General features: G+C 42.0%; 1 protein-coding gene across 6 annotated transcripts in view; it reads right to left on the bottom strand.

Moving 5' to 3' along the window:
• ZFAT (zinc finger and AT-hook domain containing) overlaps positions 1-14098 on the bottom strand; it is a 254589-nt gene that overhangs the window by 47825 nt on the left and 192666 nt on the right. For all 6 annotated transcript variants that reach the window (XM_075920086.2, XM_075920084.2, XM_089776155.1 and 3 more), the window contains 2 exons: positions 5484-5571; positions 1791-1940 (listed from right to left, as the gene is read on the bottom strand). In XM_075920086.2, coding sequence (XP_075776201.2) covers positions 1791-1940; positions 5484-5571 — 238 coding nt within the window. The remainder of the gene's footprint in view (positions 1-1790; positions 1941-5483; positions 5572-14098) is intronic.

Here is a 14098-nt window from a genome sequence, read left to right as displayed (position 1 = left end):
TTCAAATTTGAATGCCTCCATTAGGAATCTAAATTTATACTTCGATTAAGCGAGCCTGATAAGTTGCCTGATTGTCAGAGAACACTTATTGACAACTAGAAGTACTGAGTATTCTGTATCTCAGAAATAAGAATACCACTTATTTAGATGTCTGGAGCCTTATTTCCTGCTCACTTTACTGTTTCAAAATAGCTGACTCCCAAACAGCCTTTTCTTTCACAAGTTATGGCAGGTGATTTCCAACCTTTTAGCAGACAGAACTTTTGTGGGTTAAAGCACACTATGTTGATGCGAGATAGGAACTGTGCGTCACAAAGACTATGCATATCAGCTCATCACTGAGGCAGGGATGGGGTTCTACAATGCTTGAAATACTGCTATGAGTCTAGTATTTGGGTACCAATACATTAGTTGGTCAGTATTTAGCCCCACATACCATTTATGAAGATATAAATATAATATGTAAATAACACTGCTTCTAGGCCACAATCAGACATGGAAACATGATTTATTAATAGCTGGAAAACACTAAAAGAATAGAATGGCTTCCATCCTTCATCCTCCTATCAGCCTGAGGATAAGCCAACGTACTCCAGACCCAGCTCTCTCTCCAGTCCTAAGATTTGTAACCAGTTAATTTCTACACTGCTAAACGTCTGCATAAACCTGGACACACCATCTGCATTTTTTTCATGGTTTTCAACATTTTCTGTCTTCACTGTAGTCATCTAACATACTCTCCATCTTATTCATTAGCTTAGGTAAGTGATTAACATTCACAAATGCAAATGGATTTCAAAGGTTTATTAATATATTTTCATTTTGTGTATTTCTGGACAGGTAAATGGAGTGGAATCACTGGCTTTATTTGAGGAATCACTGGCTTTATTGTGACCATAATAAGAATTTAGTTCACACTTCCTTATTCAGATTTATTTTAGCAGGTAACACTTTCTGGTTTTACAGCAGTTCATTCATTCATAAACAAAAAGGAGCAGAAAAAAGTTCTGCATTATTCAGGACTACAGGTTGGACCTCCCTGGTATGGCACCCGCAGGACCTGACCAGTCCCAGATGAGGGATTTTGCAGGACCAAGGGAGGTCATTTCTGGACTCCTGCCACACTCTGCTGGCCTTCCGGCCAGCTCCCCACCTGCCATTGGCCCTGCTACCCTGCTACCCCCATTGGGCAGCTATTGCTGCCGTGACTCCAGGACCCGCCGTGCAGCCATGTGTGCCACGCTGAAGCTCGGGAACCTGCAGGGCAGCCATGCACACCACGACGGAGCTCCAGGTCCAGCAGGGCAGCTTCCTGCTTCCCAGCCCTGCCACGCAGCCTCACACCAGATTCTCCCAACCCCAGTGGGCAGCCCACTGCCCAGCCGGTCCTGCAGGTATCTGTGCTGCTGGCCCTCCATCGGGACTCTCTGGTCCTGCAACATTCATGCCGGACCATGGATGTTGCCAGACCAGAGAATTCCATTTAAGAGAGTTTCAACCTGTAGTCTATTGGCCCTAGGAATCACAAGACATGTAGTTATGTAGGAAAAAGAACATAATAAACAGGTTCAATGAATCTTTACTTTGACTTCAAATAGAAAAACTTTATTGAGAGAGCAAGAAATTTCAAAAGTCTCTTACTTTGTGTACAGGGTACTAGACAAACATAACAGGATGGAAATGTCATTTGCTTTCAATTTATTATTTACTATATTAATAAAGAGCCCATAAGCAAGGAATAAAACATAAATAAATAATGCACATTAAAGTTTAAAACTGAACATCATTACCTTCATGAGCCCAAATATGACGCTGAAGGTCTGATCCATTCTTCATAAAATAGAAATCACAATAAGGACATTTCACAGCTCGTTTTCCAATTAATCCTTTCAGCTGAACTCTCCTGCCGAGAATCTCTGAAATGGTGCTCATTGAGACCTCTGGGAAAAAAATATGCAAGAAAACAAGGCATTACAGAGTAGGGATGTTAAATTGCATTTAATCAACTAATTGACTAGTTGATGGAATTTCCATTGACTAGTCAATTAGTTGATAAGCTGGGAAAACTGCGGAGCCACAGTGGGGTTAGTTTCCGGCCTGGGAGCTAACCCCACTGTGGGTCTGACTTTTAAATGTATCAAGAGCTGTCAGGCTCTTAATACATTTAAAAGGCTGAAGCATAGTGGGGCAGACTAGGCACGAGCTGGGACAAGCAGATTCCCAGCTCGCGCCTGATTCCCCTCGCTGCACTTCAGCTTTTTAAATGTATTAAGAGCCTCCCAGCTCTTAATATATTTTAAAAACAGAGGCTCGGTGCCTGGCACTGGGCATTATCAACTGATTCCCAGCTTGTGCCTGGTCCCCTGCTATGCCTCTGCCTCCCCTGCCTCCTGAGGAGAGGATGTTGGGGGAGACTGGCTTTTAAGCCGGCTTTCTCAGCACCGGCTCCTGCTCCTCCCCCTTGCAACGGGGGAGGGGAGGGTGGGAGGACTGACTAGTCGAGTCACTACTCGACTACCTGATAAGTTTATGCTTATCACATAGTCAACTAGATTGACTATACTTAGGTCTTTTTAAGTACTTAAACAAAATCTTTCTACACAGACAAGGCTACCTCAAAGGAAACAGCCTAATTAATACACGGCTTTTTCCTGCATTAAGCACTGATTTATTCACTGAATATTCCCTTACAGGGGCTTACTACTTTAGTGACAAATTAGAGCCTGCATACATCCCTGGGTCAGAAGTCATTTTCAAGCTATGACTATTCTCAGTTGATCAATAATAAGTAACGAGGCAACATTTATACCCAAATATTTATACTTTTCAGTGTCTTCAAACAGGCTTTCAACATTTGGTAAAGATTTCACTGGGCACCTGCTGCTTCTCTATATTTCAGTTTGAGTTGTGGTCATTCAACCCCTCTGAAAATCTGGTCCTTCATTAAAAAGGGGAACAAAAAGAATACTCTACAGATGTCGAAAGAGCTCTAACTGGTTAGCCTTTATTGTTTTATTGTTTCAAAAATTAAAAATCCTAATCACATATGCTAAAAGACATTAACAAATGGTCTTTAAACATTCCAAATATTCCATTATGGACTTTCAATACTTTCCTACTACATTGCATTAAATTATAAAGGTTAATTATTATGTGTATATGGCTCTTATTGTGGCCATAAACCTTAAATAGTGAGAAGAAGTAGGGTACACATCTACAATGGAATCCTAGTCCCAGTGATGTCAATTGGGCCCAGAAACTTGGAACAAGCTGAAGTGTTGGCCAGGGAAACAAAGGTATCAGGTTTTCTGCTTGCTGTATAAGAAAAACAGTAAAGACTGCAAGCAGGTTGGCTGGCATCAGAGTCACAGAGGAGGGAGAAACTGTCAAATATTACTTTATGATAAATAAGAAATGGTTTAGCTCTAAATTAATTTTTGATAAGTTCTTCTAGAATTCAAATCCTTTGAACATTATCTTGTTTCTCCTTTCATCTTTATTCTCCTGCTCTGCATTTTTAAAAACAACCACATTAACTCAGTTCCAGAACTTGTCACTTTATTGTATCAGGATCTTTAAACACCTCTTAATGTCATTTTGTATTTAATGGAAATATGCTTACAACAAAAAATAATAATAATCCCTAATGACCACAAAGAGAAGATACTTGGGAAAGTGTTATGCAAATATTTAAAAAATATAATAGTCTTTTGTTGTATATTAACTTGCAATAATTCTGTTTATCTTAGACATAATGTTTTATTACTATATCACTAAAAGTGTCTCTGCTAAATATGTCATGCTTTCTGCAAAGTTCTGACAGAATACACTCTACAGCTAAGGACAAAAATTATAGGCCTTAAATAATAAGATTGATGAGATTTTTAACCTTCCTTATTTTTATTAGTTAAGTATGCAGCACTAGGCTAGCAATTTACAGAATGTTTCCTGACTTAATCAGCTCTCCCTTCAGCAGACACAAGCAAAATAATTCAGAAAATAAATAATGACTAAATTTCCAACCAATTGAGATGGCTTGTATTAATGTATATAGTATATTGCTTCCCTTTAAAAAGCAAATGCCTTATTTATCTTTAATAATTTGTATATATTTTATATACCCATTTCCATCTTCCTTCGTGTGTCTTTTGTAATTTTCCACTGAGACTTCATCAGGGTAGGAATGATGGGCCAAACTGACATTCAATGGAATTTGAGTGCTTTGGAAAATGTAACCCACCCTATGTCTAACTCTGTATTTATATCATTTAGCACATTTGGCCCCCAATTCTAATTGGGGTATTCTGGGTACCATCCACAATCCAAATTAAAAACAGCAACACAGAGCATATGGCGCTGGTATGACTCTGAGGTGGGAAAAAATCTATCAGAAGCTACTGTTAAAAGTAAGCATTCAGTAGCAACTACTATCAGTAGGATTACACTGGACTAAGGTCTGACCTGTGGTGCTGTATTTGAGATCGGCAGTGATGTTTAATAGAACTGGTTTTGCCCCCATATGCTAGGCCTGAACATGACCAGATAACACATTTTTAAAGGGTGGTAAGCAATTCTACATTAGGTACTTGGGGTAGGGATGGGTTTAAAATGTTTACATTAAAATATGTCAGCTAAGGTTTTTTTTAAATGTACTGTACCTATTTACCAAGTTTAGACAACACTGTGATTCAGGGAGCCCTTTTTGGCTTGAACGATACATATTATTGAATAATAAATATTTCTTGATGTACAAACAGAATAGAAGCTAGCACATAGAATTATAAAAGAATGGTGCCATGAAAAGTTAGCTTTTCATGCAACAGAGAAGAACTGGATGCTGCAAGGTGGTTGAGTGTTCAGAACCCAATCCAGCAGCAGCTTTTAAGCACACAAATAGCTGTATTTACTTTGATGGGACAATTCAGATGCTTGAAGTTAAGCATGTGCATAAATGCTATGCTGAAACAGGGAAAGAGGACTCAGCATGCTGCAGTGTAAAGCCCATTAACAACACAACCTTTTACCTTGTCCCCACTCCACAAACTAGTATATTGTATGTTTAACAACCCAATCCCTACAGAGCTGCAAACACTATTCAAGTTTTAATATAATGAATAAGAATGGCTATGTCGACACAGCAGCATTATTCTGAAATAACAAAGAGTGTGTCTACACTGCAAGCCATTATTTCAAAATAATGGCAAGGTGGAGGACTTCTTACTCAGACTCCGGTAACTCTCACTTTATGAGGAGCAAGAGAAGTCAAAGGAAGAGTGTTTTTCCTTCAACTTCCTGCTGTGTAGACAGCACCAAAAGCCAAATTAAGTTATTTCAACTTAAGCTATGCAATTGACGTAGCTCAAGTTCAACTTTTGCCCTGTGTAGACATGCCCAATGTAATCTTTTTCACAGAGCAATCATGTTATATTGCTTACTCTAGAACAGTCTTCCCAAGTTGCACTAGATGCAGTAGTGTGTCTTACCAGGGTGATTTGTCTTGATATGTGATTTTATAAGTCGATCTTCAGAAAATGACTTCTCACAGACAGGACAGGAATAACTCTTTTTGTCCTTAAGGGAAAGGAAGAAATTACATTATGAGTTCATTGGGCTGAATATTACATTCATTGTACACTGAATAATATATGGCTCCCAACAAAGTTACAACTAAAATGCTCAGATGTAAATCTCACTGAGCATTATGAAAAGTTAATGTTGTTATAATGAAGGAGTAATATAAATTTACTTTAAAAACCTCATGTCATTAATCCTAGGATGATTTAATGTGTTGATTGTAGCACATGGGGAAAATATTAAATAAAGTAAAGCATTTTGATGTATGCGACTCCTTACACAGTTGGGAGGTGAAATATTACTGTGTAAGTCACACATCAGAAAGAAAGTTATAGGACTTGATGAGAGCAGGAGTATTCACATTTTTCATGATCAGATCAATCCATCCTTCCAAGGCCAAAGATACAGTTCTCATTGTCACCTAAATTCTGAAGGCCTCAGCCAGTACACACATTTCCAAAACAATTCAATAACTTTGCTAGAACACAATGGTGATTATGGCAGATTTCATTAGAAAACTTGGGTCTATAGTTTCTAAATACCAAATAAATATTCAGCACTAAAATACAAATACATTATTGATATTCAATTGTTATAAGTTATGAAACTCTGACTTTTTTAAAGTGCTACTTATAGTGATGAAATGGGTTTTATATACCATATGTTTTTGTTGGTCTCTAAGGCCTTGTTTCTTAAACTGTGTTCCGCGGTGAAGAAAAAACCGGCCGCGAGAGTTGCTGAGATGCAGCGGGTGGTGCGAAGAGGCGAGCGAATGGTGATGCAGCTGGAAATGAAGCGGGGCTACCCGCGTTCCTCCTCCTGTGCTTCCGCGCGAAGGGCAGAAGAGGCGAGCAAGTGATGATGTGGCAGGAAATGAGGCGGAGCTACCCACGTTCCTCATATGCTTCTGCATCCAGCTTGCAACTGCCTGGGAAAGCTACGCGCCTCGGTTGTGCCCCTTGCCAGAGGGAAGGAGCATTGCAGGGCCAGCAGCAGAGCCAGCTCTGATTGGCTGACTCCGCTGCTGGTCTGGGGATCCTACCTTCCAGGGGAGAGAACTGCCCTAAAGCTGCCACCGTGACCGGGTCTTTGCACCGCTGTCTTTAGCCCTCGCTTGTTACCCAGGACAGCTGAGGGGGGCCAGCACCTTCCACCCTCTAGCACGGACAAGGCCCTCCCCTTCAGCATTCTGTGTAAAAAATAATAGAGCCAGGGGCTAGAACTATTGAAGGACAAAACATTAAGCACTGTGAATTGGGGGGGCAGGGTAAGGCCCTCAGTGTCCCTAATGCTGGCATGGCTGCTATGGTTGCTGACAATCAGCTGCTTGACATTAACCCATGCTTGATAAAGTATTGAATTTATAATTTCCACCAATATGAGTAAACAGAGTAAATTACATTTACCTATCAAAAAGGCAGAAGTCTAGAAGGCTTCATAGTCATAGGGCAGTGAGAGAATATTGTTGTTGTCAGTAAAAGTGTAGTCTGGTGTTCAAGGGGCAAGATTCCCCTTCCCCCCGCCAACAAAAAATCCTTGGTGTTCCTCATAAAAAAAATTGTTTGGTGTTCCTCGGTCTTAAAAAGTTTAAGAAACACTGCTTTAAGGTGTCACAGGACTGCTTGTTGTTTTTAAAGTTACAGAGTAACACAGCTACCTTTTGAGACTTAAATGTCATTAATAATATAGATCTAATGGAATTAAAGAGAATGTTTGTAAGATCTTTCTTTTTCTTTTGAACATGTAACCATATTATTATTTTTATTACTGTAGCACTAGATACCCCAACTAAGACTGTGACCCCTTTGTGCTAGGTATTGCATAAACACACAGTAAGAGATTCTACTGCCCAAGTTCTAGGAGATTTTACACTTGATTACAGTTCAATGCTTAAGTGCTTGAATGAATCAGGGCCTACCATTAATACAAACATACCCAATTATAAACAAATTGTTTGACAGCCATTAGTTGTCAATAGTTGCACAATATTTTTCATTTCTGAGGTGAGGAATTTTGGAAGGGATCTTAGGAACACTCTATAAAGTAGGTCTGCAAATAGAACTATAATCTCACTGGAGTCTCGCTTCTTGCTGAGGTAATGGTCACCAGGAAAGCAATTTTGAAAGAGAATAAAAATAGTACAATGAACTCTGTGGGTTCTAAAATAAATGTCAGTCATGACAGAGGTGACTATTGACCTAGTGAGTAAGAATGGATCAGGCCTTTGATTGTGGGAAGCTGAAAAAACGCAAGTTGAACCTATCTAGTCCGGTACCCTCAGGGTCTGACCAGTTCAGAAAATTAGAGAATTTTCCAGACCATGGGAGGTCAATATTGTCTAGCAGCATTACCAACACTTCCACTGCTTACTGAGTTGTTAGAGGACATTTAGAGGTAAATTAGAGCTAAATAACAGCACAGAACACTGAGAGTTAGGACTGATGGTTGTAAACAAACTTTATGGGACCCACAGGAAACTTGGCCACATCCATGAAAAGTGCACCACAGATGTTTTTGGACCAAAAAGTTCTGGACTAGAGAGGTTCAACTTCTAGTATGCAAGCCTGGAAAGATAATATACCAACACTGCACCCAGAAGAACATTTAATTCAGGGGTAGGGAACCATTTTTGGTTTAGGAGCTGCTGACCCACAAAAAAAATCAGTCAGGGGCCACACACAAGTGAGAAGCAGCAAAACACATACAAAAAGAAAAAAATATCCTCACTGACATGGACCCCAACCGAGAAGGAGAAAGATACTCCCCACATTCCCCTCACACACCAGAGCCTAGGGGGGCCCTAGCATAGTAGATTTTGTGTGTTCCAGCCCCATGGTGGGGCAGCAAAGGGGCTGGAGCACCAGTGCAGGCTCCCCAATGCTAGGGGGGAGGTGAACCTAGTGGGAGAGGGATCCAGAAAAGCTGGGGGCAGCATCTAGCCCTTGGCCTGAGGCTCCCCACCCCTGATTAATTGAACAAATAGTTTTCCTGTTTGCTTCAAATGGAGGTACTTATCCTGGATATTGTGGATAACAGTCTCTAAAGGATATAGGCTAAGTATGCAAGATGGAGAATCCTTCCTGTTTCATCCTAGAAAGGAATCTGATGAATAGTTTCCTCCTTTCTATTAGAACTAGCCAATTAGCCCGTCATAAGACGGGATTTTCAGGTCTTCTCTCTCTCTCTCTCTCACTCTCCTTCTGCCTCCCACCCCCTCAGCTCTCCTCCTCCTCCTGCCTCTCTCTCCCCTCCGTCTCTCCCTGCCCCCTTCCTCTTCCCCGGCACTCCGCTGAGTGCTGCCTGCTCAGCTGGGCTGCCACGAGGGGGGGGGGGGCAGGGCGGTGACATACACGGCCAGGGGGCAGGGCCGTGTACATCACCGCCCCGCCCCCCTTCCCCTTCAGCTGTGGTACTCTGCGCCACTCAGCTGAGCCCCAGCAGGGGAGCAAGCGGCGGCAAGCGGCCGTTTGAGGTCTCGCACTCTCCGCAGACCCCAAACGGCCGCTTGCTCCCCCGCCGGGGCTCAGCTGAGTGGCGCAGAGTACCACAGCTGAAGGGGAAGGGGGGCGGGGCGCTGACGTACACGGCTGGTGGCGTGTCCGTGTACATCAGCGTTACAGATGCACAGACACTGGGCTACTATATATATGATGCCCTGAACGCCAGACTTAGTTGAGTGGCCCTGATTAGCCTTCTCCATGGATAAAGGCATGAGGTAGCCTTCCCACTTTTATGAGTTCAGGCAGTACTCATGCTACACAGGCATCCTCTTCTTCTACTTCAGAAAAGCTAATTAACTGACAATTTAATGATAAACAAAAATATTCCCCAAACGCAAAAGAAAGCATCAAGGATACTACGTACAATTTTTGTTAGGTACTCTATTAAGTTGAGTTATAGGGACTCATATAGGCATTTCTTGTGCCTATAAACACAGAGATATTTGGACACAACACACACAGAGATGCATTACTTCACACAAATTTATAAATACACACCTATATATCTGACAGAGAATCTCATTTTCAAAATGCTAGTAAAGATATGTAGAGCTGCCATACTAACAATAATAATTTTTTCCAGGATGATTGATTTTAACACTAAAGCCTTTAAAAACATGTAGTCAAAATCTATTTCCTTGGGCAGGTAGAAAGACATCTTTACTATGTTCTGTAATATATGGTCTTCAAAACCTGTATTCTTTGTAGTCTCACATGGAAATTGAACTTCTCAGCATACAGTGCCTTCAAAGTATGCCTTGTCAACCTCCATCATCCATCCTATGGAGTGCATCCAGCTGAAACTGAACCTTTCAGAGTTGTTTGTCCAACTCAGTGCCACAGAGTTTCACAGGGTTGCATCACATAGTTCTGAGTCTAAGAATATTCCTGTCACTCTTCTTCTGAGAGCTTGTTATAGCACTAGTCCTTTAGAGTAACCCCGTCACTCTCAGAGCCAGCCCTTAAGAATTCCTGTTACAAATTAAGCATTTCAGAGCTTTCCCAGGTCACAAACATAAGAGTCCCAAAGACAACACACATCACAGCCCTTGTTTTTCTGAGTGCCCTTGTCATGGATGATGACAAAGCTGTTAAAAGGACTCAGATGGGGGCTATAGTACTACCCCCAGTGCATTCAAAACATCTGATATTTTCCCCTTTTGTAAGAATAAAAGTAATTTATCCTATGGCTTGTCAGGATACCTGCCTTTTAAATGCCTTTGAAGATTTTCTGAAGGACACAAAGAAGCAAAGTTTCCTATGAGATAGTGGGACCATTTTTATAGAATGGCAGCACAATCTAGTCAGCTACTTCAATTTCAAATCACAACCAGTCCCTGAGATTTAGGCCAGGTTTCCACTAAAAAGATAGGTCAACTCAGCTACATAGATTAGGGGCGTGAAAAAGCCACACCCTGAATGACATAGTTAAACCGACCAAACCTCAGTGTCCCCAGCTGAACCTGAGTACCACTGCCACCCAGAGCCCCAAATTAGCTGGGGAGTTCCCAGCTGACCCCGGGGTTCCAGGACTGCCCCTTTGAAATGTGCGCGGAAGCAGCATTTTAAAGGGGCAACCCTGGGTCAGCTGGAGACACCCCAGCTAACCTCAGGTTCCACGCAGCACTTCCCCAGACTCCGGAGTCAGCTGGGGAGTCCCCAGCTGATCCAGGGTTCTGAGGAAATGCTGCAGGGAGCCCAGGATCAACAAGCAACTATGTACAGGCAGTCCCCAACTTACGCGGATCCGACTTATGTCGGATCCGCACTTACGAACGGGGCTTTCTCGCCCCGGAGGTCGAGGTAGCGGATTGCTACCTGCGAGCTCCGGGGCGAGAAAGCCCCATTCGTAAGCTGCTCCGGTGCCCCTGGTCTGCTGGAGACCATCTCCAGCAGACCAGGGGCACCGGGCGGGTTCCCGCGCTTCTGAGGCTTTGCTGCTGAGGGAACCGCTGCTGCTGCCGCTTGAGACCCGGTGCCTGTGGTCTGCTGGGGACCATCAGGTCAGCTTATTGACTTGATCACTCTCTCTCATATCTGTGTTTTCAGTTTACCCAGGGTCAGATGAGCCAGCATATCTGGGCCTCTGATTTTATTGCTCCTTCTCTGCCCTGTATGCTTCAGGCACCTCAGAGGGGCAAGCAAGATGGATGTTACAAGGGTGGGGGGGAGGCTCTGTCTGGCTACAAATTTAAATAATTATCTCAGTGTTTAAAGACCAAATGTTGCACTTCTAATTTGCACAAGTTATAATAAATGTGAATTAAGTGACACAAAATGTTTTGTACTACAGTCCTCCCAGAAGGGAAAAAAAAATCTCATATGCAGGGTCAACTGCCCCTGCTGGATATGTATCACTGTTATAGCTGTATCAATCTCATAGACTGTTAAGATGGGCAAATCTTCCATTGGAGCATCCTCTGTTAATGAGATACAGAAACTGTGTGAGCTCAAAAGCTAGCCTCCTTCACCAAAATGAGTTGATGCAATAAAAGATACTACCTTACCCACCTTATCATGCTGAATATAATATTCAACATGAGTTCCTGAAAATAATAGGAAACTCTGCTGGCCACCATTATATTACAGTGCTCAAAGCTAAAATTGGGAGCACCCTTGCCTGCCCAATCCCAGAGTACCAGCCATCAGTTGCTCAGGAAACACTTCTGGCTCTCTACCATTTCCTAAACTACATAGCCATTGGGGAATGAAGGCTCAATGGACTCAGCAAGAAGCCAAATTAAAGTGGGCCATTAAGAAGAGGAACTAGGGAAAGAGACAAGTGATTAGGGAGAAAGAAGACTCGGTAAGGCACAAAGTGAAACGCAGCTGGGAGAGCAAGAAGAGATAAAAACAGACCACTAGTAGACTGATACAGGCTTGCAATAGGAGGGCAAAAACAAGTTAATAATAACCCTGAACAAAAATACAGATTGAACCTCTCTAGTCCAGAACTCTCTGGTTTGGAAACAACTGTCATCTGGAATGATTTTAGTTAGCTGGGTGTTCACTTTTCATGGGTGTGGCCAAGTTTTTCCACAGTCTCATAAAGTTTGTTTACAGCCACCAGTCTTAGCTCTCACTTTTCTGTCCTGTTATTTAGCTCTAATTTACCCCTAAATGTCCTCTAACAGTCCAGTAAGCCGTGGAAGTGGTGGCAATGCTACTAGACAATATTGACCTCCTGTGGTCCAGAAAATTCTCTGGCTCGAAACCAGTCAGGTGCCAAGGGTGCCAGACTACAGAGGTTCAACCTGTAGCTCCCTCCATTGTGCATACTGCCCTCAGCCTTCAGCTTTGAGCAGCACAGCACCATTTCCTTCCCACTCGGAAATATTCTTTTGCTACTGCTCTTGCAGATAATCTTTTTTATCATGCTAATAAAATAAAGACCAAATTAATACAGATGCCTACAAGAAACTGATACTCCGAGGAAGAGGACTCAATAGTTTTAGACAAGCAGCAGTTTATGCCAACAACACAAAGATGTGTCTAAATGCCAAGAATGAAGAAGAGAGCAGCCAAAAAAAGGAAAGAGAGAGCACTATTTATTCTTGAAATGAATAATGAAAGAAACAGCCCAATGTCACAAAGCACCTGCTTTGGCATGGCAATGGGATTCATTCCCCTCATCACCAAGTCAAAGTGTTGCTAATGTATCCAAGCACTTCAAACATTGCATCAAAATTCCTACCTTGTCCCTATTTAGTTTCTCCCTTCAAACACATTCTCTCTCACACACACATTTCTTTCCCCTACCTACTTAAAATATTTTTACCATTGTATCTTACCATTTGAAAAAGAAAAACCTCTTGAATCTTTACTGATAGAAATGTAGCCGTGTTAGTCTGGTGTAGCTGAAACAAAATACAGGACTATGTAGCACTTTAAAGACTAACAAGATGGTTTATTAGATGATGAGCTTTCGTGGGCCAGACCCACTTCCTCAGATCAAATAGTGGAAGAAAATAGTCACAACCATATATACCAAAGGATACAATTTAAAAAAATGAACATATATGAAAAGGACAAATCACATTTCAGAACAGAAGGGGGATGCGGGGGGGGGGGGGAAGGAAGGTAAATGTCTGTGAGTTAATGATATTAGAGGTGGGGAAAGGTAGATGTCTGTGAGCTAATGGTATTAGAGGTGATAATTGGGGAAGCTATCTTTGTAATGGGTAAAGTAGTTGGGGTCTTTGTTCAGCCCCCCCCGCGGAGAGTGTAGAATTTTAGCATGAATGCCAGTTCAAAGGATTCCCTTTCAAGTGCAGATTTGAAAGTCTTCTGGAGTAGGGTGCATGTGATTAGGTCATTGAGACAGTGTCCTTTCTGGTTGAAACGGCAAGAAACTGTTTTTTCTTTGTGATCCTGTCTAATATCTGTTTTGTGGGCACTGATTCTTTGGCGAAGTGTCTGAGACATTTGTCCAATGTACTCTCCGCGGGGGGCTGAACAAAGACCCCAACTACCTTACCCATTACAAAGATAGCTTCCCCAATTATCACCTCTAATACCATTAGCTCACAGACATCTACCTTTCCCCACCTCTAATATCATTAACTCACAGACATTTACCTTCCTCCTCCCCCCCCCCCCCCCGCATCCCCCTTCTGTTCTGAAATGTGATTTGTCCTTTTCATATGTGTTCATTTTTTTAATTGTATCCTTTGGTATATATGGTTGTGACTATTTTCTTCCACTATTTGATCTGAGGAAGTGGGTCTGGCCCACGAAAGCTCATCATCTAATAAACCATCTTGTTAGTCTTTAAAGTGCTACATAGTCCTGTATTTTGTTGAATCTTTACTGTTTGACTCATATGAAGTTTTGTCTCATCGTGCAGCAATAAAACAAACAGAAAAAGTCTTTCAGTCCTCAAAACAGAATAAGTAGGACTAATAACAATGGCTAATGCTGGTCAGTGCTGTGTGCTGTTTTGGAAGCCTTCTTATCTGTCTGCCAATGCATTTCATCCAATCAAGCAAACCTTGTGCTGTTACAGTCCTAAGCCTTCCCTAAGC

This window comes from Pelodiscus sinensis, chromosome 2, assembly GCF_052426305.1.
Source record: "Pelodiscus sinensis isolate ZL-2025 chromosome 2, ASM5242630v1, whole genome shotgun sequence".
Classification (NCBI taxonomy): Eukaryota; Metazoa; Chordata; order Testudines; family Trionychidae; genus Pelodiscus; species Pelodiscus sinensis.
This window is presented reverse-complemented; position numbering and strand designations above follow the sequence as displayed.